This window comes from Furipterus horrens, unplaced genomic scaffold (assembly GCF_987537825.1).
Source record: "Furipterus horrens unplaced genomic scaffold, mFurHor1.1.pri manual_scaffold_9, whole genome shotgun sequence".
Taxonomy (NCBI): Eukaryota; Metazoa; Chordata; class Mammalia; order Chiroptera; family Furipteridae; genus Furipterus; species Furipterus horrens.
In genome coordinates, this window is record NW_028327179.1 from 93,515,417 (window position 1) to 93,538,684 (window position 23,268).

Consider the following 23,268-nt stretch of genomic DNA (forward strand, 5'->3'; position numbering starts at 1 on the left):
AACCCATTCATTTAAGGAAGGCTGACCGTGAATCCCTTTTGGACACACTGCCATAGAGATGCCAGTGAAATATCCCACTAGAGATATCTAAATGGGCAATCAGATAGAGCTGGATAAATTGCATCTCTGCAACATGAGGGTCAAGATCAGGAAAAACCTGATTCATGATAAGGAACTTGGTCCACACATCACAACTGCTCTGAAAACTGACTGTACTACAATTCCATACAATCCATTATTTTTAGAAAAAGTAGCCCCTTGAAGAGACGAGGCCTGTGGGAGCCATCGTTCTGGTTGTTAGATTCTGTGCTCCCCAGGAAACAAATCTCGCCTCCTTAGGGAGCCCATCCTCCAACAGGAGGGCCCTGCTCCTAATTCCCAGGTGAGCCTGACCTGCCACAGCGAATGGCTACAGGAGCACTCTGGGTAATCGGTCATGACTGTGTGACTCTGGTTACCGCAACTCAGCACTCCCAAAACACACACACTTCCTGGAAGTCCGACCTGAAGAAAAGCCTTCTCTGGAATCATGCTGATTAGAATATAAATGTCTACTTTGCCATAAGTGTATAAAGACCCCAAGTGGGCCATATTAATTCAAGACTTCTCTGTGAGTCACACTTGGCAACTCTTTGCATTGAATTCCAGAGTCGACCTGAATGGAGTCCCCTAAATAAACGTAGAGATAACGAAATGTATGCCTCACATCAGTGTCACTACAAAGGTACAGTGCTGTAGCTATATCTGTAATGGCATTTAAATCACCTTCTCTTCCCCCCCTCTGCATTCCTAAGCATTCCGCTCCCGCCACCAACTTTTTCACAATTTTCCATCCACAGATGGATGGTCTTAAGTCCTTACTTCAACAGGCATTTTTAGATTTCTCTCAAAGTTCCCAAATTAATTTTTTTTTTTTCAGTTTAACCAAAATAAAACCATGCCATACAGTAAACTCTTAAGACTGGTTGGGAGAGAAAGGTTGCTTCAATCACAGAAGTTTTAGAAATCAGTCTTGATCCAGTGGTTCCCAAACCTGACGGCTCTCAGGCACAGCAACGGTGCTTTAGTTGGAACGAATGCATTCTGGACAGTGGGCATTTTTTTTAGAGTTTCCAGATGATTCAAAGATGCAGCAAAGTTTGGGAACCACTGATCCAAGGCATCTGATAACGAGGCGAGGAAATGTAAAAACAGTGTAACTATTATCTGCAGCAATCTGCTTCTGTCAGTGGACGGAATGGTTACAGCGTCCTGTAGGACCACGCGTGCATCACTTCTAACTAATCACGCAGGCTTTATCTGCTTCGCTATATTCAATCACGTACTCCGGGTACATCTGATCTTTCTGAAAGATGACGAAGACGGAAGGATGCAAATTCGTATCCACACAGCTGTCGAACAGGGAAGGAGGGCTCGTGTAATTCCTATTTCCTTCAATAAAATTTCCGACCAGCACGCGGGCTACAAACATAACGATGTTTTTGGAATCATACTGGCAATTTCTGTGGGCAGAGATGGCATCCCTTGTAAAGTAATTTCCTAGAAATAATAAGAAAAAAAGATTAAGAATTATTATAAAAGAAGGTACATAGTTTATAAGATCATTTACACATAATTAGATAATGGCCATTAACGAAGCCAATGTGCCCCAAGAATTTTTAAAGCACACAATGTGACTAAATTGAAAAATTACAAGAGCCAAAACAACAAGGGCCACCCACTGTGAATGAATCAAAATTACAGTGCTCCCTCACTTATCGGGGGTATTACGTTCTAGACCCCTCCCCCCCACAACAGGTGAAAATCCGCGAAGTAGGAACCTTACATTTATTTTAGTATTTATATATATTTTAAGGCTTTATTAACTCTTCCCACACACTTATAAACCGTTCCCAGTCCCTTATTAACCTTTTCCACTTTTATAAACACTACTTATGTTCTTAAACATATTCTACACTCTTAAACCTACGTAACTTTAATAACATATGAATACAGTACCACAAAGTCCCGTGATATAGCGGAAAATCCGTGATAAATAATTAAATATAATATTTTTTAAAATCCCGCGATACAGTGAGGCGATGATAAGTGAACCGCGATATAGAGAGGGACCACTGTATACCTATCTTTTTTGTCAGATTTGCAAAAAAATACATTTTTTGGTGGGCCAAAGATTTTAGTAATTAGTTTATGTGCCATGAGATGAAAAAGGTTGGAAATCGCTGGACTGAGCATACGTCAACAATACCTTACTGATGCTTATAAACCTCCCTGGGTTCTTACAAAATGTTTATTATACAAATAAGCTCAAATACAGCGTGTAAACCCCACTGGAATATAGAGACAGTGGCTACTGTGCAGGACTCTCTGTGACAGTTAGAGCCCCTGGGTGCAAAGACCAAGTGGTGATATGACAATGATCCAACTCATGCAGTTCATGCAGGGCGAGCTGAATTATCACTGATGAACCAAAGATATTCCAGCAGAGGCCATTTAGTATTATAAGGGGCAAAGGTCGTTTACTACTGTGAGGAGGTCATGAAAAATGTGAAAGGAAGAGGTAATGTATGACCAAGCAATTGACCCTGGCAGAGCTTTTCAGAGACAGCTGATCTAAAACCTCTGGTAATCATGGAAATTCCCATACTCAGCAGATCAACAACACTTTCCTGACAAATTAAAATTTCTTCTTTTTCTTTTTATCATTGCCAGATGCTTTTCTGCCCTGGCCAAATTCTGAAATTCTGATTCTCTATACAAAAAGAATTAAAATGAATTTGTTATATTTATGGTAACAAATGTTTAATGTTTTTCTCATTTATTTATTTATTTATTTATAATAATTCAGATGTTTGAATTCCTGAATTACTGAACATCTGGGTAAGTGATGTTCAAAAATGTTTAGAATAAAAAATTAAATTCCAACTGTACTGACCTACCATTTCCAGTCCCATTCTTCTTCCCCCAGTTAACAGCTTGGTGGAAATTCTCTTTCGCCTGCTCCTCAGCACTTACATACGTATCTGCTCACATGATTTTATTTTTAGTTGTTCATAAATAGGGGCATCCTATATGAGCAGTTCTACAACTTTTTTTCCACTTTAGTCCTAGAAATCTTGCTATGTCAGCACATCTAACCCCAACTCATCCTTTTTCATGGCTGTATAGGATTCCACTGTATGGATATATAATTTAATTGAACTACCCCTATATTGATGAAAACATGGGTTGATTTCACTTTTTTTGCTATTACCAAAAACACTTCTACATAAGTGCTCCTGAAGCATCCTAGTAAATATACCTTTGAGAACCTGTATAAAGTTCTGTAGAACAGATTGCAAAACTATCATGGCTGAGTCAAAGGACGTGAGCATATTAAATTTTGACAGATATTGCAAACTGTCCTCCAAAAGTGGTCTAAAATTTTTACCATCAACAACGAAGAAAGTCCTGTCTCACCCCTTCCTTGCCAACACTGGGTATTTAGCTATCCTTTTAATTTTTGCCAATATACTGGGCAAAAAAATAATAAATCTGATTTTAATATAAATTTCCCTGAATACCAGTGGCATTGATGACCTTTCACATGCTTATTGGTGTTATTTCATATGCTTTTTTCCTCTGAACTGCTTTTTTTACCTTTCATTCCCTATTGTATTCTGTCTTTTTCTTATTGATGTGTGACCAAAACAAGCCTATATTTTGGAGACAGGAAGTCCATCAGGATCTTTTTACAATCTCACAAAGTGGGCCAGTAAATAAGTGGAAAATGACCAGCACACACACGCACAAAAACATCAGCCTACCACATATCTATTGGGCCGCCCACTCGCTCCAACCTCTGTCATTGCCAGCGGCCCTCTATCCCAGCTATTCCAGCGCCTCCGTTTTAACAGATTGGCAGTTACACCTGCCTTCTGTGCCACTCGCTATAGCCTCCACGAGCAAGTGGGGGTACAGACTGCGCGTTCTGCATGTTACTTCTCACTGTAACGAATACCCACTACATATTCTGGATGACACTACCCATCTCTCTATATCAGAGTACAGTCATACCTCATTTCTTAAGTGTCTGCGAAGAACTATTCCTCTTATGTCAGTCTCCAGAACTCCTAATCAATTTAAGCTATTTTGGAAAGAAATCTTTTTATAGCATATACATTTCTGTGATTTCAAAAGTAGAACAAACTCATCTGACCCCTTCTTCTACTGATACAGCAGAGGCAGATCTAATTCTGACATATGGGGTTATGACATAGAGCTGCCCTGTGGAGGGAGGCAGCCATTTTCTCCCATACAAATGGCCACAGCATGAGAAAAAAAGTTGTGTTTGTGTCTTGCAGATCATTTCTCCTCATTCCCCACTTAAAAGCCGTTTCCTCTCTTCTGGCTGCCTGCCTCTAGCATCTCTTTCCTCCCACACTCCACACTGGTTGGGCTGAAAAAAAAAAAACCCAGTTTCTGAAATACTAAGACTACGTGGATTCTGAAACATACATGACCTTCGGTAGAGGCATTTTATGACAACTCAGGCAATTGTTCACTCTTTCAGATTCTGATTTACATTCTAGAAAGCTAACCTGTCCAGATAAGTCGATTCCAGTTGCACATGTAAAAGATATAAAATAAATAGTATGGAGTTACAGGTGAAAATACATTTGACTTCAAGAAAATGGAATTAAATCAATACAGTAATTTTATCCATGTTTTTCTTCAGTATGCACTTTAATTGCTTGACAAAGCTACAAAATCTATTTTCAACAGAAATAATTGCATGTTTTAATGGCACTGAGTTATTTTTATACCTCAATTAAATTTTTTTTCCTTTTTTGTAAGAAAGCCTGAGTGCTGATTTGACTCTTTGATTACTTCTGTCTCTCCATGATAGCTGAATAAAAAGACGTATGAAGACAATAAAAAATGATTCTTTATACAGGTAAAATAGATCTTTGGAGGACATTTTTATCATTCTCCACTCAAAAGAGCAGCCATTGCCCAAAATGACTGATTTTTAAAATGGAGCATCAGTTGATTTTAAATGTCGCTTATATAATCTAGACTCTACATTTCCCCAAATGATCCTACCCTAAGACTCAACACTGCCCACTCTCCTAAGACCAGGAATCTGTTTTGTTACAAATACTTACAGGGAATAGATCCCCTGAATCCCAACAGCCTGTTCATCCCTCTGCCACTTCCTGGACCTAAAACACCCTTATTTCTGGCCTGGACTCTTGAAACGACCTCTTGACATTCTCTCTGCCTCCAGACTTGGTCTCATCCATCCTTTCTTCACAGCACAGCCGAAGTCACCATATCACGCCTTCCCAAAGCCACTGGTGATCGTGGCTGCCCACAGGAGAAAAGCCGTCCTTTTAAGATGGCTTATAAACTTTTTCAGGATCTGACCCCCAGCCTATGGCTCATGCCTCATCTTTTGTTACTCCCACCAAGCCTTAAATCTGCTATGCTATCGACAACTTCCCAGGCCTTTGCCATCTCTCATCTTCATAAATACTTTTCTCCCATCTTTTTTTTTTTTTTTTTTTTTTTGGCCTAGTTTTTGTTTGTCCTGCTAATCACACTTAGACTTTGCAATATGCTAACTTCCTAAAATCTACTTTGTTCATATTGTCATCTACTCAGTAGAATTGATATAATGGGATGCTACTGTCAAAGACATTGTGCTTTTTTTTTTTTCTTTTTTGGCAATTTTTAAAATACATAACCATCTTTTATTTATCCAGACACATTGAATCTTTGGAAGGAATACATAAAGAGAAAGAAGGAATCATGGTCAGCTTCTGGGAGTCAAAATAAGATCTAGAAATGCATTGAAAAAATAAAGGGCTCTGGCCCTGGCCGGGTATCTCCGTTGGTTAGAGCGTCGTCCCGATATGCCAAGGTTGCAGGTTTGATCCCTGGCCAGGGCACATCAGCATCAACCAATGAGGGCATAACTGAATGGAGGAAACTGATGTTTCTCTCTCTATCTCTTCCTTCCCCTCTTTCTCTAAAATCAATCAATCACAAAAATAATAATAATGGTACGGGCTTTGTTAACTAGACAAAACTCTGAATAAGACCAGGGAAAAGAACCCTCTCTAGGATGAGAGTCAAAAAAGGTCAACTTGGCTCTGAGTCAGTCATTCCGGGGCCTTGAGCTCCACTGCTCTGGGCCTGGGTCAGAAGTCCAAGATGACATAGGCGTCCAACGGCAGAGGGATGCCATGTGTCTCATTTCCTGTCTAGAACACCAACATTCCAATTCTCTGCAGATTGTTTGGGGTTTTCTCTATAGACACTCATAGGATCTTCAAAAATAACATTTTTGTTTCTTCTTCTTCCTAACCATTTAGCATCCTGAAGTACGTGGGCTACAGAACCTCCGGTTTTATAGCTCTGACCTGTGCAGCACCCTGCATCTGAAATATGTTCCCTGGCCTTCTATGCTTCCCGTCCAGCTTCTTGAGTCAAGAAGGCCTCTTGAGCCCTTCTTTGCTGAGCTTGTTCCCAAACGTGATTCTTTTCCTAATTTCACCTTGCTTCGGCTTTTTATCCAAATCTTAGTTTTTAAAACCTCCTCTGACTATGGAGTTAAGTGGCTTTTACTCAACTGCTGAGGTTCTTATCCTTGGTCCAAACAGATGGGCGGTTGTGGCCTAACTTTCTAGCTCTTACAAACTCTCTCACTAACCTGTTTTGCATTATTACCTCCATCTCCCGGCAGATACCTGCTTTCCACCTGCAATTTATAAAGGGTGTAGCCAACAGTCCTTCTATTGTTTTCCAGGCATGTCTCTTTGCTCGATGCCCCTTAAACACAGTCCCATACGAAATTAATGCAGATAACAGCCTCACCAGAGTGGTTTCACAGGCACCAGGGGGCTTTGTTTTCCCTGGGAGAGTAGCAGTATCTTTGCCATCTATCACTTGGCTTCTTTTAGGATAACTGCCCGACCTTTTTAAGAGAATGGACCCAGTGACTCACACAGTTTAGCCAGGACTAAATAGCATCCTGGGTGATGAGAACAGAAAGCTCATATTAAAAACAACTACAAACAAAACAGAAACATCTCCTACTACTGTATGATAGGAGAGACAAGTCAAGCAGAAGGGTCACACTCCCTGACCTGCGGGGGGGGCGGGGGGGGGGGGTCATGGGACAAAGGCCAAGTTCCCTGAGAAATACCGTACCTCTCTGTGAGGATGGCAGACCACATCCTTGCTGCACAGGGTGTACCCTTGGCTATTAACAACTCTCCCCTTCTACCACGTTAAAAGGAGAAACAATAGCAAGCGAGTAGTTCTATCGCACCGCTAAAATATATTTCAGAGGGTTTCAGTACTCTTCTATTTATACAAAAGGAGAAACAGACTAAGCGCCCATGCCGGTCACTATAGAGTCAGTTATATACTGTACTTCCATTTTCTCAGGAAAATATCTCAGTTCTGACAAGAGAGGATCTTTGAGAAACTGGTGGATTTAAAAACATCACACATGTTACACCTCACTCAAGATGGTTACCCACTTTCTGCAAACATTTCTAGGTAAGTTTTAGCGATGCATTTAAGTTTAACAAGCTTATGAAATTTTTACCAGGTCATTCCGCGGGTGAAAACCTTCCATTAGCTTCCGATGCCCTTTGATCTGGGTCAGATCTAAACTCTATCATGTGGCCACGCTTTGCACCCCTGGTTCCTTACTCGACACGCAAACTCTACGAGGCAGATGAACCCCCTATAGGCACCCCTTTCCTCGAGAACATCTCTCAGGCTGCGTTAGGTGTCCACGGGACCGATTCTTTTCCTCCACAGCAGCTGCACATGAAATCATGTAATTCATTATGTAAAATAACATGTTATGTTATGTTATCTAACTTGTTTACCACTGTGTCCCCAGTATCTAGCATATAGCAAGCACTCAAAAATATCCGTTAACTGACCGACTGGCTTCTTTTTGGGGGGTTAGGGGGTGAATTTAATCTTCGTTGTATGAGCGGAGCCCACTCTGAAACTTGATAAACTATGATTTATTCCCTTAAGGCGAGAGATTCTGTGGTTTTTATTGGTTTGTTTCTAAGAGTTGCATGAAGTTTAGGAGCAAACAGAAAACGCTGGAAAGACCTTTGCATGTGGGCAGACCTGTGTGACTTTAGTCCCCAGGTGACCTATGGCCTGAGATGGAGAAGCCTCTTCCCACATCTTTGACTAGAACCCATCCATGACAAGAACACTACTTCAAGTGGCTTTGATGGGACAGACATAGGCCAGGAAGAGCCACAGCCAGAACTGAGAGGTAAAGGTAGACAAGGGGGCCAACCAGTGGCACAGTTTACAAGCATGTGTGAGATCAAAGAGTCTCAGAGAATGGAAGTCTGTCATGAAAAAGGGAAGTTTTCTCCTCCAAAATCGGAGGCAGGAGCAGGAGTAAAGTGCAGCAATCAATTTAGCGCTCTAATTGGGGCACCTAAGGTTAGGGTAAGCTTACCTGCTCTCCATCATGGCAAACGCCTGCACATTGTGGTTAATACAAAATAATCACATACACCTCGTAACAGACGCTTGAGTTAGGACCTACAGCACTTGTTACAGACAGGTTCTCTCATTCCAGTACAGACCTTTTCCATATCTGAGATCAGGAGTCCCGTGCTTGGTCCAGTCAAAATTATTATTACAAATAGAATCCACATGGACGCGGCCCGTGGCATAAAACAGTAATTTTTCGTTGCTGTTCTTCATCTCCTCTTTTTTCCTAATACAGGAAAATGGGAAACTTAGCACTGAGAACATTCCTCTCCCACTCTGGTTAATAACATTAATGCCAACTATAGTCTCGTTGTCTTAAAAATTCATTTCACGAGCATTCAGAATGGAGCTACTTATTTGAAAACAACAGCTGTAAACAATATATAGAGAGATGAAAACTTTTCAATGACAGATACATGAAATCATTGAATTGTACAGCCAAAGCTGAAAGAAACTCACATACAGAATGAAAACCAGAGATGGAGAGACCGTTGACTACGAAAAGAAACAAGTGAATACAAATCTTCAAGGGTAGACCTTAACTAATCCTCTTAAACACTGTGTCAAGAAACATGGCCACCAACCTTTTAAAAGCATTCAAGAGCTGTGGGTTCTTCACCTTCCGGATCTTTTCAATCTTGACATTTTTCATAGTCGTTTTAAAAAATTCTCTTACTCTGACATATTCAGGGAGATGGTTACTGATCTCTAACAACTAAAAAAAAAATTTAAATATAACAATGTAGAACAGGCAACGTTTACAGCACGCTCTGTCCACGCGTGTGGCCCCCTACACCACAGCCAGTGACAGCAGGCAGGATACATGGGCTTTGGTGGTTTGCTCCAGTTACAAACTAGCTGACACTGGGCCCGTCCGTTCAGGCTGACATGGCTAACAAAGCGTTATGTCTAAAGGCAACGACAGGCTCCCCCAGGGTGTCTGATTTAGTTCAGTGACCCGACCACTTCCTTGCCTAAAGCCAGTGTTGGGCAGACGCATCGAGGGTGCCCCTGCAGCCCAAGCAGAGGAGCCTGTGCCCCACGCTCGCGCGTGATGTGGAGGTTAAACAATCTGGGGAGTCTTGCCCCAGCCAGGTGAGGTGACAAGGGGAGACTCAGCCTATGTGACTCCCCTTGAAACCAGCTCTTTAACTCCAACTAATGGACAAGTCAGTTTTACTCTCCCAGTTCCAGTTTTCTTGCCCATAAACAAAACTACTAATATGCGTCTCCCAGGGTTTTCATGAGGGTCTGCCCCCGTGAGAACCTGTGTGGCGGGGCCCCGGAAACGACCGGGCTCCCTGGGAAAGTGACACCATCACCATGGAGCTGCCGGTCTCTGCATCTTGCTCCAAGAGTTTTACAGAAGCGACTCGTTCTTTCATGCAAACAAACGCACGCGTTTGTACCAAGTGCTTTCCCCACCTAATCATCCACCGAAAGGTAAAAACCAAGTACCTCATATCCGTTCAACAGGGTGGAGGGTGACTTCCACTGAGGACGAGCTGGCGAGGTTAAAGGCTCGGACTGGGTCTGCGCCGGCGGATGGCTACAAACAGGAGAGAGTTAGCACTCACTTGGCCCCTGGCCCCTGCGCGCAAGTCCTCACTGTCCTTAGCTTCCAGCCTCTAAGCAAAGCTTTCCCAGATAATTTCTTCTTTGTATTTTTCTTTGGACTATATCCCTGCACAGTTCTGCTGTAGGTATACCTGTAATCATCCTTTTCATTGATTTATTTTTTTTTTAATCTTCATTGAAGTGATATTTTGCTTGATTGTAAGGAGGAAGGAAGGGAAGGAAACATTGACGTGAGAGAAACATCGATCAGTTGCCTCTCGTACGCGCCCTAACCAGGGATTGAACTTGCAACCTAGGTATGTGCCCTGACTGGGAACTGAACCCACGACCTTTTGGTGTACAGGATGATGCTCCAACCAAATGAGCCATCCAGCCAGGGCAAATCATGCTTTTTGAAAATGCAGACATTATTCAAATGTTGGTAAATTAATTAAATGTTATTTTCCCATTCATTTAAAGTGTAAAAACATTGATTCTTTTTTATATTTCTGCTCAACCTTCAAAACTCCTAACATGTTAGCATTAAGTGTGTCCTTCAGCTTCTTTGTCAAACAATAAATATTTAAGAATATTAAAGGTACAAGGGAAAAGAAATCCTGCTGCTTATTAATTGTATTTCAAGGTAAAACCATAAATGAAGAAAAGCTCTTCTTTATAGACAAATCACAGCTATGAATTGCAAAATTGACAGAATCAGAAAAATACCACTTTGTAAGCTCACATGAAATAATGGATCTAAACAATGACCATCAACAGCTATTTAAAAAACCATTAAGTAGAAGTCCCGATGAAGACTGTTGTAACGGAGGGATCAGATTAAAATGACTTGAACTCACACCCCCATCTCCACCACTAAAAACAGGACAACCAGTTATTCTAAGGCCTCTTTTCATAATACATGACTGGAAGTGAAAATATCACTTCTATATTATTCTTGACCAAAAAGGGAACCTGAGTCTAATCAGTCCTCTAAATCTAACCATCAATGCACAGAAAGTACACTCAAATAACCCCTTAAGGATACAATTTGCTATATTTTGAATTTGGGACATTCTACAGAATAAAACACTTCATTTTTTTTTTTTTAAGATTTTATTTATTTTTAGAGAGGAGAAGGGAGAGAGAAAGAGGGAGAGAAGCATCAATGTGTGGTTGCCTCTCGCGTGTCCTCAACTGGGGACCTGGCTTACAACCGAGGCACGTGCCCTGACTGAGAATTGAACCAGGCACCCTTCGGTTCACAGGCCAGCACTCAATCCACTGGGCCACACCAGCCAGGGTTCACCTCATTTCTTTAAAAAAAAAAAAAAAAGGTGGAGGAGGGGAAACTGTAATACATTAAAAGCTTAAGAGACAAATCTAGCAAATGAAATATTCATAGCCTATTTTGATACAAGTTAGAATAAATCAACTGTTCAAAGTCATTTTTGAGACAACGGGGAAGAAACAGAACATGAACCGGACATTAGATGATATTAAGGAATCACTGTCAATTTTGTTAGCTGGGTAAATGGTATTGTATAATGTTTTTAAAACTGTTAGACACACCTGAAGTATTTACAGTGAAATAATATGATGTGTGAAATTTATACATGAAAATATTTAAGCAGAAGAAAAATCTTCAAGATGATGGCGGAGATAGAGGAAACAAGAATGGTAAAATATTTACTCTTGAAGTTGGCTTTCTCCATATAATCCCCCACTAAACACATAGGGATTATACAATTTTCTTTACTTTAACTTTGAAATTTTCCATAGTGAAATAATTAAATTTAAAAATGCTTTAAGGGGAAAAGAACTCTTTAACAACCCCCTTTTGTAAAATGAAGATTCTTTTGGAATGAGAGATTAGCGCCAATGTACAGAATTCCCTCACTTATCGTGGGTATTACATTTCAGACACCCCCCCACAAAGTAGGAACCTTACATTTATTCTACACTCTTAAACCTACGTAACTTTAACAACATACATATACAGTACCACAAAATCCCACGATAGAGCGAAAAATCCGCAATAAATAAATATAATATTTTTTAAAATCCCGCAATACAGTGAGGCCGCACTAAGTGAACCACGATATACAGAGGGACTACTGTATCTGTATTTTAAACTCAAGATTTCCACACTGAATCTGCATAGTGCAGCACTCAATCCACTGGGCCCATCAACAATGAAGTGTGCTATACAGTAGTCCCTCGATATATCACGGTTCACTTATCGCGGCCTCACTGTATCGCGGGACTTTTTAAAATATTATATCTAATTATTTATTGTGGATTTTTTTTGCTATATCACAGGATTTAGCGGTAGGTACTGTATACGTATGTTGCTAAAGTTACGTAGGTTCAAGAGTGTAGAATAAATGTAAGGTTCCTACTTTGCGGGGGGGGGGTGAGGGGTTCTCGAACGTAATACCCATGGTAAGTGAGGGAATACTGTTGTTCACTTCTCTTGGGACCATTCAGGATGGTACTCACAGCCCTCTCATCCTAAAGGGAATGGGTCTCCTCCTGGCTACTGATGGCAGGATTAAATCCGGTTCTCGACAGGACCCCCCATGAACGTGGTTTTCACGATTCGTTTTATTCATTCACTCAGCTATCCAAGTCACATCACTATATACCGTTCGTTATGCAAAGTTATTTCAAGAGCTTTGAGGAGCTGATAATTGTGGAGGGGGAGGAAGAGGATGGGAGAGTTGTGCCAGGGAAGGTGGCTACCCAAATAACTATATTATCAGGTAGAACAGGTAAGTACTAGGAAGACTTACAAAGTGGTACTGGAGGGCAAAGGAGAAGACTGGGCAGTCCCGGGTAAGGTCTGTATGGGAAAGGTGGCATTCGAGGGGGGCCATGAAACACACTGATTCACAGGACCGACGGGGAGGACGTTCCCAGAGAAGGGGAGAAGCAAATGGAAAAGCATGAGGCAAAACTATTGAGACAGACAAGGGGCTGACTTCACGAAATATTTGGCAATGTCACAAACCAGGTTCTTCCCTCGGAAATAGATGCACACAGAATGGAGCATCCAGCTTGAAGTTACAAAGGAACACGTTCTGGACAGTTTCTGCTCTCCATAAAGGGACCAGTATATGGTCTCACTGGCCAAGACCAAATGGGAGCATAAGACTTATTACAAAGAATGATGGGTCGCTTCAAGGAATACAGTCTAAACAACATTTTGTTGAGACATCCTGCCTGAACCATTGAAGGAATGAGGAAGAGTTACAATGACCTTGTTAGTTGCCCAAATGAAAAGAGCCGCCCCTTCCTGTCCTGCTGCTCTGAGGACGCGTATCACTAACCAAACCACTAAATCTCATGGGCTCACCCTGCAGAATGTGAGCCTTGTGACAGCATTAACCTTACTCCTCCCCACCCTGCAATGTTTTTACTTTATTAATTTGAATACTTAAAAACCTGGATAGGACCTTAGATGGCTAAGCCAATCCCATTCTAATTCTTGGGAGTTTGAATTAAGAAATTCAGAGGAAAACAATCCAATTGAAAAATGGGCCAAAGACCTGAATAAACACTTCTCCAAAGAGGACATACATACGTGGCCAATGACATATGAAAAGATGCTCGAAGTCACTAATCATCAGAGAGATGCCAATTAAAACCACAATGAGATATCAGCTTACACCTGATAGAATGGCTACCATCAATAAATCAACAAATGACTAGTGTTGGCGAGGATGTGGAGAAAAGGGAACTCTCGTGCGTTGTTAGTGGGAATGTTGATTGGTGATACTGTGGAAAGCAGTATAGAGGGTACTCAAAAAATTAAAAATAGCCTTGACTGGTGTGGCTCAGTTGGTTGGGCGTTGTCCCACGAAGCAAAAGGTCACCAGTTCGATTCCTGGTCAGGGCACATGCCTGGGTTGCAGGTTCCATCCCGGTTGGGGCACAAGCTGGAGGCAAGGATCTGCGGCCCCTCACCCCTCAGGTTCTACAGCAGAACTGGAACGGACTGCCATTCCTGAGGCCCTGACATAGCTCAGTTCTTCCCATCCTTGCATTCTTGTGAAATATTTTCCTTATTACGCCATGTTTTTCCTTTTAGTAATTCCCTCTTAAATGAAATACCTTAATTCCTACAACAAACAGAACCTAATTGAACACCCTGATTTTGCACCTACCTTGAAATCTTTTCCATAGTCACACATCACCCATAAAAAAAATCCAACGCGAAAAATGTTCACGAATAATGCAGATTTTACTGAGTTTCATGAGCAGACAAAGGAGAGTTACATTGAATCCCCCACAGCACCCTTTCCTCTAAAAAGCTCCTTTGTCAGCTTTCTCTTTCTCCAAATCCCCTTGGCTCAGGTGGCTACCTCAACCTTTTTTCCTTTGCATTTCTTTCTCAGCTCCCCACCCTCTATAAATTCCCTAAAAAAAGAAAAAAAACCAAGGATACACAGAAGAACCCACAGCAAAACAAAACTCAGAGCATTTGATTATGGTCTAGGCACACGCCATTAATCCAGCCCATTCACAGCTACAAAAACTGAGCCCCAGAGTAGTTCAGAGACTTGTCCCAAGAAAGTCTCCTGTGAGCAAGAGGAAAAGAAAGATTTCCCGCTCTCGTATTCTTCCCATCACACTGTGCTGCCTAACAAACACCCTGCTCCAAGGCAACGCCAAAGGAAAGCGCCGTGAAATGCAAGCAGGAACATTTCGAGAACATGGGCTCCAGACGCATGAGTGGCTCAGTGAGTTCAGCGCGCGACCATGGCAAACATCTGTCAGCATGCAGTGCCTCAGAACACTTACTCTGGCCCCCTGGGCATCTGCACCATGCTCCAGGCAGACGCAAATGCTGGCCTTCTGATGACGTCCTTTTGGGTCTTGGAAGCTATGTTTGTCTGAATCATCCCTATAGGCAGAAAAGAGAAGACAAACGATGAAGGATTAAGTCCTAGAAAATGATTTATTGTTATTTTTCAGACGCTAGTAACACAACAAATATCCATGTCTGAACTATGTATGTGAGTAGAGAAAAGCCTTTTGGATGGAAATTGCTCATGACAAAAACTTGGGGATTCTTTACTGCCCCCCTTTATAAGACCCAGGAGGCAAAGAGGTAAATGAGCATTTAGCAATTAATCTAATCTTTGAATCAAAGCCAGAAGGTAGAGAGCTAGGTTAGCCAGACAACAAGACATCATCCACGTAAGCAACCCTACACAAGGCATGAATGATGATATATCATTATATGACATAGTTACATATTTTGAAGATATTTTTCTACATCAAGTGTGAAATGTCATTTTCAACTCATACATGCTGTACACCTAGGTCCAAGCTATAGCCAGAGTGACGGCTTTAAAAAAGGAAATCATCATATATTGCTAGAAAACAGTCTGGCAGTTTCTTGTAAACATAAACTACCTGTGTGATCCAGCAATCCCACTCCTTGGTATTTACCCAAAATAAATGACAACCTATATGCACACAGAGACTTACAGTCAAACATTCCAAGTAGCAACCCAAAATATACACCAAGAGGTGAATGGATAAACAAACCATGATATAGCCTTAAAATGGAATATTACTCAGCAATGAAAAGAAAGTGCTACTATACATGCAGCAACATAGCTGAATCTAAAAACCATTATTCTGAGTGAAGGGCGCGAGCTACATGCAGAGTACACACTGTAAGATTCTATTTGTATGAAGTTCTAGAATAGATCAAACAAATCTATAGTGACAGAAAGCAGATCAGTTGGTGGCGGGGGAAGACTCATAGCAAAAGTGCAGGAGGAGACTTTTGTATTGCTGGGACAGTTCTCTATCTTGATTAGGACAGAAGGTGCATGCATCTGTCGACATTCACCCCACAGCACACTTAAAGTGCGTGCATTTCATTGTAGCAATTACGACTCAGTATAGTTGAGGTAAAACGAAGCAAACATACACAACAACAAAAAGAAATCAGATCATGTCACAACCTTCTCCTGATTGTTCAAGTTCCTACGTCTGCTCTCATCTCTTACAGACCTTCTCGCTGCTCTCTGAAACCTTAGGGTTGTCTGCAAATTACAGCTTAAGTGTTCCCTTTCCTGGAGGGCCCCTCCCTTCCAAAGTTTCCTGCTCCCATAAAAGTAGGCGCTCTCCCAAGACCCCTTCATTCGCTTTCTGCTTTACCACACTGCTTCTCTCCCTAGCAGGGAGCACTTTCTGAAATTGCCTGGTTTGCCCGTGTCTAGAACAGTGCCTGGCACACAGCTGACGCTCCAATACAAGTTTAATGAATGAGAGAATCTAAGAAATAAAATAATAATAATAATAATAATAAGGAGTAGAACCCTGCAAACTCTTCTGAACTGCTTTCTCTGAAGTCAGTGAACAAAATTACTGGCTAAATTGCTCCTGACTCAGGAACCCAGAACATTGGTTTTCATCTCGCCGCCACAGTTTTACGTTGTCAAAATGATAAACCACCAGCAAAGGAAAAAGGTATTTAGCCCTGGCTGGTGTGGTTCAGTGGACTGAGCATTAGCCTGTGAACAAAATAAAGTCACCAGTTCAATTCCGGGTCAGGGCACAGGCCTGGGTTGCAGGCCAGGACTCCGGTTGTGGGTGCACGAGAGGCAACCAATTGATGTCTCTCTCCCATATCAATGTTTCTCTCCCTCTCCTTACCGTCTTTCTAAGAAATAAATAAGTAAGTATGTTTAACTTAAGCCGTTTTTTATTTCACCATCCAAGAGAAGAGATTTTTATTTTTCTCTATTGCCTTCTAGTCTTGGTCCACATGCATTCATTGCTACACTTAACATGCACATCAATTTTTTTTTAAATCTTTTCCATTTTAAATACTATCGCATACAAATAGAAAAGTGCAGAAACAGAAACTGGGGCTCCTGCCTTTTCCATGTAACAACATCAAAGTTTGCTTGTACTGCATAGTTTTCATAATCAGAATTTTAACAACTACCCAATAACCCACTGACATTTAATAACCCAATTGTTTAGGCACGACCGTACTGGTACCCAGGCTATTCCTGTTTTAGTACTTCAGATTAGGCTTCAGTAAAGATCTTCATGCCTGGAGCTTTTTATTTTTCTCCTGATGAATGGCTTCCTTAGAAAGATCCCCAAGTGCTCACTACAGCAGCACATATACTAACATTGGAATGATAGAGAAAAGATCGGCATGGCCCCTGAGCAAGGGTGACCCAGAAATTCGTGAGGCACTTCGTATCAAAAAAAGAAAGAAAGAAATTTTCCTAAGAGGATGAAAAAACAAGCCTAGTTTACTATCTCTTGATCTGTACTGTCAGGTTGCTTTCCGGAAAAGTCGGTATACTGGTCCTTCAAAACTATACTATAGGAATTAGTACAGGGCCCACATCTCAGGAGGTATTTCAAGGACTTGAGCAAGCCTCCTGTATCTCTTTCAAAGCACCTGCAGGGCTGGTCCTGAAAGATCAAGCATGTGACCATCTGCAGAGAGTGTCCCAGGGGTGCAGCCTATGGGACAGTGAGCACATTCCCAGGGAGGGCAGTTGTTGCCATGATTTCTTACAAAACGTAACAGACAGGTTGGTAGAAGCTGGCCAGAAGACCTTCACACGGTGGCTCAGATCGACACAGCAGAAGGCAGAGTCTTTAGAAAAGGTGATGGATGAACCAAACCACTGACCTAGATGATGCCGCCTGGAAGGATCAGAAAGGTTCTCATACCCTGAAGGCACCCACAGGCCCAGGGTCTCTCCTGAATTGATCAGCATCTGCAAATTTTGTCTCAGCCTGGGAAGCAGCACACCCAGGATCTGAAACTTAGAATTGAGAAGCTGGAAGTAACCCCCAGAGACCACTTAGCCCAGTGCCCCCATTTTACAGATGAGCGAACTGAGGCCTAGAGAGGCCAGATGCTGCTCCCAGGGTTACATAGTGACTCTGTGTCAGCCACGGCTTTAGAGCACGGGTCTTCGGACGTCCACTGGCTTCCACGCCCCACACGGCTGATTTTGCTCATCACAGCCCTGATTCTGGGATAAGCCTGCACGTCCCAGCCTGCCAGGCCACCTCACGCCGCAGTCCAGAGACCGGCACCCCTGCCAAATGCAAACTCTTACCTTGGAAGCTCAGCTCGTAGTTCTCGGAACCAGCCTGAAACGGCACAATGCCCCTCGGACAGCGCAGGAAGAAAGACTCCAGGTAGGAAGAGTCAATGCTGGAAACTTGCTGACTGCCTCCCTAATTTAAAAAAAAAAGAAAGACTTCATGGTAGGCTTTTAAGATATCTCTACCATTGTATCTTATGTCATTTTAGTGTAGCCGTGGGATTTAAAGAGGCACGTGTCTTGCCTCCCAAACCAGGTTGTAAAGGCTTCCCTTTTGTCATTTTCTCCATCATGGAACTAGGAGAACACAGTCCCAGTGGAGGCCTGAAAAACACAGCTCTTTGCAATAACGTTTTCACACCTTCCATAAAACAAGACCCAAATGCACTATTGAGCAACTCCAGACCCAGTGTGGACATCGCTGTCTGCCCTGGCTAACAGAATCGAACACTCTAGCACGACCCTGGTGCCGATATATTAGCCCCTCACACGATGAGGAAGCTAAGAGCTGTAGTGAAGGCAGGTAAGGTCCCAGCAGGTGAACGGAACTACAGCATCATACCACAAAGACACTGAATGCCAAGTTGCTGTCCAGATGTAAGTGACTCACTCCTTCTCCTCTGCACTGAACCAGGGTAAGCAAATAAAATTGATTGAGCCTCCAATCAGTCTGCAACACTGAAAAAGCACTTGAATTTGCCACTGACTGGGGCTATTAATAAAAGGGGCAAACAACACCCCTAAAATATTAAGGTATAGTCTCTCGTCTTAAGACATTTATGAAGGATCTGAGCATCAGAATGGGTAGGTAAAGGGAAGTATGCTGATTCCAGCCAAGGGGCACACTGGATGGAAGCCGCTATTAGCAGGTGCTCCCACTGGTTTTTAAAATATTTTATTTATTTTTAGAGAAGGGGAAGGAGGGAGAAAGAGAGGGAGAGAAACATCTACATGTGAGAGAAACATCAATCGGTTGCCTCTCACACACTCCTAACCGGGGACCTGTCCTGCAACCCGGGCATGTGCCCTGACTGGGAATCAAACAGATGACCTTTTGGTTTTCAGGTTGGTGCTCAATCCACTGAGCCACAGCAGCCAGGGCACCTCCCCCTATATAATGGTGAGGAAATACCTGCTCCTCATGATCTAGAATGGAGGTGCTCATGACAGCAAAGTCCTGCGGGCAGCCTGTGGTGGGGAAGGGCTCCCAGGCGCTTTAATGACATTCCAGAGTCTGCAACTTTCAGTCACACCCACCCTACTTTCCCCTTCCCTAAGGAAATGCTCCGTTAGGGATGTTAGGGGAGGGGCACTGCAATGAAAGCATCCGAGGAAAATGTCCTGGATGGAAAAGGGCCTGAACTCGGTCTGGAGGGGAATATAGTGGGGGCAGAAACGCTGGGTTTCAAATAGCTGCACAGAGGGCAACGCGGGAATAAACTTGAACGTGTTTCAGTAGGTGGAACCAGGACAAATGGGGGGAAGTGACCAGGAGGCTAATTTTGGCAGAACGCAGCTACAGCATCACACCACGAAGACTGATTGCAAGAGCCGCCAGGACATGATCAATCAGGATGATTCTAAAGGAAAGGGCCGTGCAGGGCGAGTGGTAAATAACCAACAGAACCACGTTTCTTTCCTTCTCTTTCTGCCCCCCTTCCCCTCGCTCTAAAAATAAACAAATAAAATCTTTTTTTTTTTAAGTTTTATCAGGAAGTTTCTTGATTTTTATTAGGAAACATGAGCACAAAACTTATATAAATTTAAATATCATCTATTCCCTACTGAGAGTTCTCTTTGGTCTCTGGGATCCTGGAGTCACTAGAATGCAAATATTTTCCAACCCAATTCCTTTATCTTACTGTTAATGTCTGGTATTTGACACAAGAACCATCGAGACCTACAGTTTATCTTTATTTTAACCAAAGCTAATTAACTTGACTTTATAATTTCTATTTCTGCAGGAAACTCACAGAATCACTTTTAAGAAACTGCTCTTTGACATCATCCTTCACTTGAACATAAAAAGAACCTGCACAGCCCTGTCCGGGTGGCTCCACTGGTTGGAGGGTCATCCCATGCACCAAAAGGTTGCGGGTTCAGTTCCCGGTCAGAGCACATACAGGAGGCAACCGATGATGTTTCTCCCTCACACTGATGTCTCTCTCCCTCTCTCCCCTCCTCTCTCCCATGCCCAACTTTCTAAAAAAAAAAAGAAATCAATAAACATATCCTTGGGTGAGGATTTTAAAAAAAGAACCTTTTTAAAGATCAACATCATGGGCGTTCTCACACCGAGATGCTCCAGGGACCAGCCACGAGGCTCTGAGCCCCTCGCCTATTCCCACAGGGCACCTGTTACTCCAGTGTGCTCACGGAGGCACTGGGAGAGACAGCTTGATCACACGGATCTGCTGCTAAGCCAGCTGGGAAGCCACTGTGTTCTGGGAGTGGCAGCGGGACTCTTGTGGAGAACCTCACTCGCCACACTACACATGGTCCCCTCTATGTGGCCCCATAGCAGATGTTTTTCTCAGGCCCCATTAGCAGAGCAAAGTGGTGCTTCTCCTGAGGAACTGGTGTGTTCTTCCTGAAGAGACACAGGGGACCTTCTAACAGCCTGTGTTTCTCTGCTTGCTTGGGCAGCTGGGCAGCTCAGAGGCAGCTCCACAGCCCACAGACTTCTAACCACGTCGAACCTCATGCTGGTGTTCCCACGTCCTGGCTTTGTCTTAGGCTTTATTTTAATCTCTTGCTTTTTATTTTAATCTCCTTCTCATCACTGCTTTCATTGGCTACCTGAAGTGTGCTTCCTCTCTCTCTTTTTAATCCTATGAATCAAAAGGTGGAAGGGACAGGAGCTCTGCTTATCTAAACATGTCTATTGCAATTAGCATGTCCCTACGTGGTTAAGCCTCAAATGCTCCAGGTCCAGTCTTTCACGTCCCTCCAGACTCTGAATCTGACTGAGCATCTATATCAGTCTTCTCAGTCTCCACTCTCGTCTCTTTTCTGGGTGGAAGCAGAAATCTCTATACAGTTACGTACGAATACACAGAAAGCTATCTCAAGGTTCTACCCCAGTCCTTGACAGTGAGGAAAAATGGACAAGCAGCGGACTTGTGTCTCAAGCAAATTCTTAAAAATAATTAAGAGCATTGGCCACGTAGTCAATTGGCTAAGAGCATCGACCCAATATGCCAAGGTTGCCGGTTCGATCCCCAATCAAGGCACATATAAGAATCAACCAAGGAATGCATAAATAAGTGGAACAGCAAATCAATGTTTCTCTTTCTCTAAAATCAATTCTTAAAAATTAGAATTAATAATTAATAACTTTTTGTTTATGATTGCAATCAAGAGGACGTGCTTGCGAAAACTACGTAAACACAGTTGTGTATAATGTAAAAAGCACCACTTCTTCAACCACGTCCACTCTCCATGGGTAACCCTGGGGGCGTCCAACACTTCAGTAATGACTTTCTTCTGGAGTTGGCATTTAAACACGGGCCTCCGCAGGAGGAATGGAACTCACCTTCTCCCCATACTGAACCCATCTGTCAAATCCACTCCTCCAATACCAAATCCATTTGGTGGTGAGGACATTGTCCGGCATCATGACAGAGGAAGGCGTGGAGAGACGGCGGATGGGGTTAAGATTACAAGTCATCTTCTGGAAATTGAGTTTTAAATTCCCGATTTGAACGCTGATGAGGAAAAGTTTAAAGTTAACCAAAATGCTTCATCGACTCTGTTCCACAGTCCAGTCTCCTCTAACAAAAGCACAGAATTAAAATTTTAGAGCTGAAAGAGATCTTCAGCTTTTCTTACAGATAAAAGAAAACAACTGAACTACAGCTGCCAGTCTCACAAAAAAAAACAAAACAAAACTGAACTACAGGGAGAGGTAATGTAACTTGTCTACCCCACATTCTGAATGGTATCACACAATGTACTATTTCCTCAAAAACTAACCCAAATAAAGCTGTGCCCACAAAAAAAAAAAAAAAACTGGCTCAACGTTAGAAAGTGAGTTACAAATTCACAGTAGTTGAGTTTTTGTTCAATTGTAGTTATGTAAATAGTTATCAAAAGACCTTTCTGGGGAGCCAACAAGGTCAAAGTTATTTTCATAACATTAAGACATGAAATGCCTTCTTCATTTGCACCCTCTCCCAGGTGCACAGGAGAGTTTTCAAGAGGTGACGTCATGTGCGACTGCACAACAGATGTCCCCAAATATAAAGCAACGTCACCCTTCTCAATGAATATTTTGTTTTGGAAAAGTTATTTTTAGTAATACATTTCTACAGGTACAGTTATATACATAGAACTGTATGTATAGTTATATAAATAATTATATAAAATGTTGTTTATACTAACATGTAATAAGCTTATTTTCAAATGAATGGATATTTAGTTTTTCCGAGTTTTGATTTTTACTATGATAAATATTGATAGCTATAATCCACATTAACAGAAGCTCCTTGGGGTCCTCAATATATTTTAAGGCTGTAGAGAGGCCCTGAGAAGCACTCCTTGATCAGTGGTTCTCAACCAGGAATGATTTTTGTTCCCTGGGGACATGTGGCAATGTCTGAAGACATTTTGGTTATCACAAGCGGCATCTAGTAAATAAAGGCCAGAGTGCTGCTAAACCATCCCCCTCCAAAAAAACTAATAATTTTCTGGCCGCAAAGTACACGGTGCTAAGGTTAAGGAACCTGCTTCAGATTTACCTGGGGGGGGAGGGGGGGTATTTCACCTACAAACAAGAAAATAGCTGATGCCACCCTCTAGTGGCAAAATGAAGCAATAGCATCTCCACCAAAAAGTCTCTAAGCCTGCAGATGATGTAATGTGTAATTTTCCTTATTAAACTAGGATACATCTTATAAATATGGTCATATGTGGTATCATCCATTTCAGCCCTGACAAAAACAGAAATATCAGGTATCCTCCAGATACCTCTAGGAGAGAGGAAATAGCAAACATAAAGGAAGATATAAAACACTAAAGTATACAACAAAATTCTGCACTAGAACTATATGAAATTGCTCAAATTATGTTCTAGACATTA

At 42.2% G+C, this 23,268-nt stretch overlaps 1 protein-coding gene and 1 non-coding gene across 3 annotated transcripts in view; one reads left to right on the forward strand and one right to left on the reverse strand.

Annotated features, from left to right (window-relative positions):
• Positions 1 to 689: 689 nt before the first annotated feature.
• Positions 690 to 23,268, reverse strand: part of ZC3HAV1 (zinc finger CCCH-type containing, antiviral 1) — a 53,301-nt gene continuing 30,722 nt past the window's right edge. The window contains exons 7-13 of one of the 2 annotated variants that reach the window (XM_090287566.1): positions 21,724 to 21,895; positions 18,201 to 18,321; positions 14,890 to 14,992; positions 9,988 to 10,078; positions 9,114 to 9,244; positions 8,622 to 8,755; positions 690 to 1,539 (exon numbers count right to left, since the gene is read on the reverse strand). In XM_090287566.1, coding sequence (XP_090143692.1) covers positions 1,277 to 1,539; positions 8,622 to 8,755; positions 9,114 to 9,244; positions 9,988 to 10,078; positions 14,890 to 14,992; positions 18,201 to 18,321; positions 21,724 to 21,895 — 1,015 coding nt within the window. In that variant the 3' untranslated portion in view covers positions 690 to 1,276. Of the gene's footprint in view, positions 1,540 to 8,621; positions 8,756 to 9,113; positions 9,245 to 9,987; positions 10,079 to 11,225; positions 11,400 to 14,889; positions 14,993 to 18,200; positions 18,322 to 21,723; positions 21,896 to 23,268 lie in introns of those variants that run through there. The other variant, XM_090287567.1, reaches the window with a different exon arrangement.
• Positions 17,221 to 17,327, forward strand: LOC150002202 (U6 spliceosomal RNA). Its single transcript, XR_016513273.1, has one exon. It is a non-coding gene; the product is annotated as a U6 spliceosomal RNA (small nuclear RNA).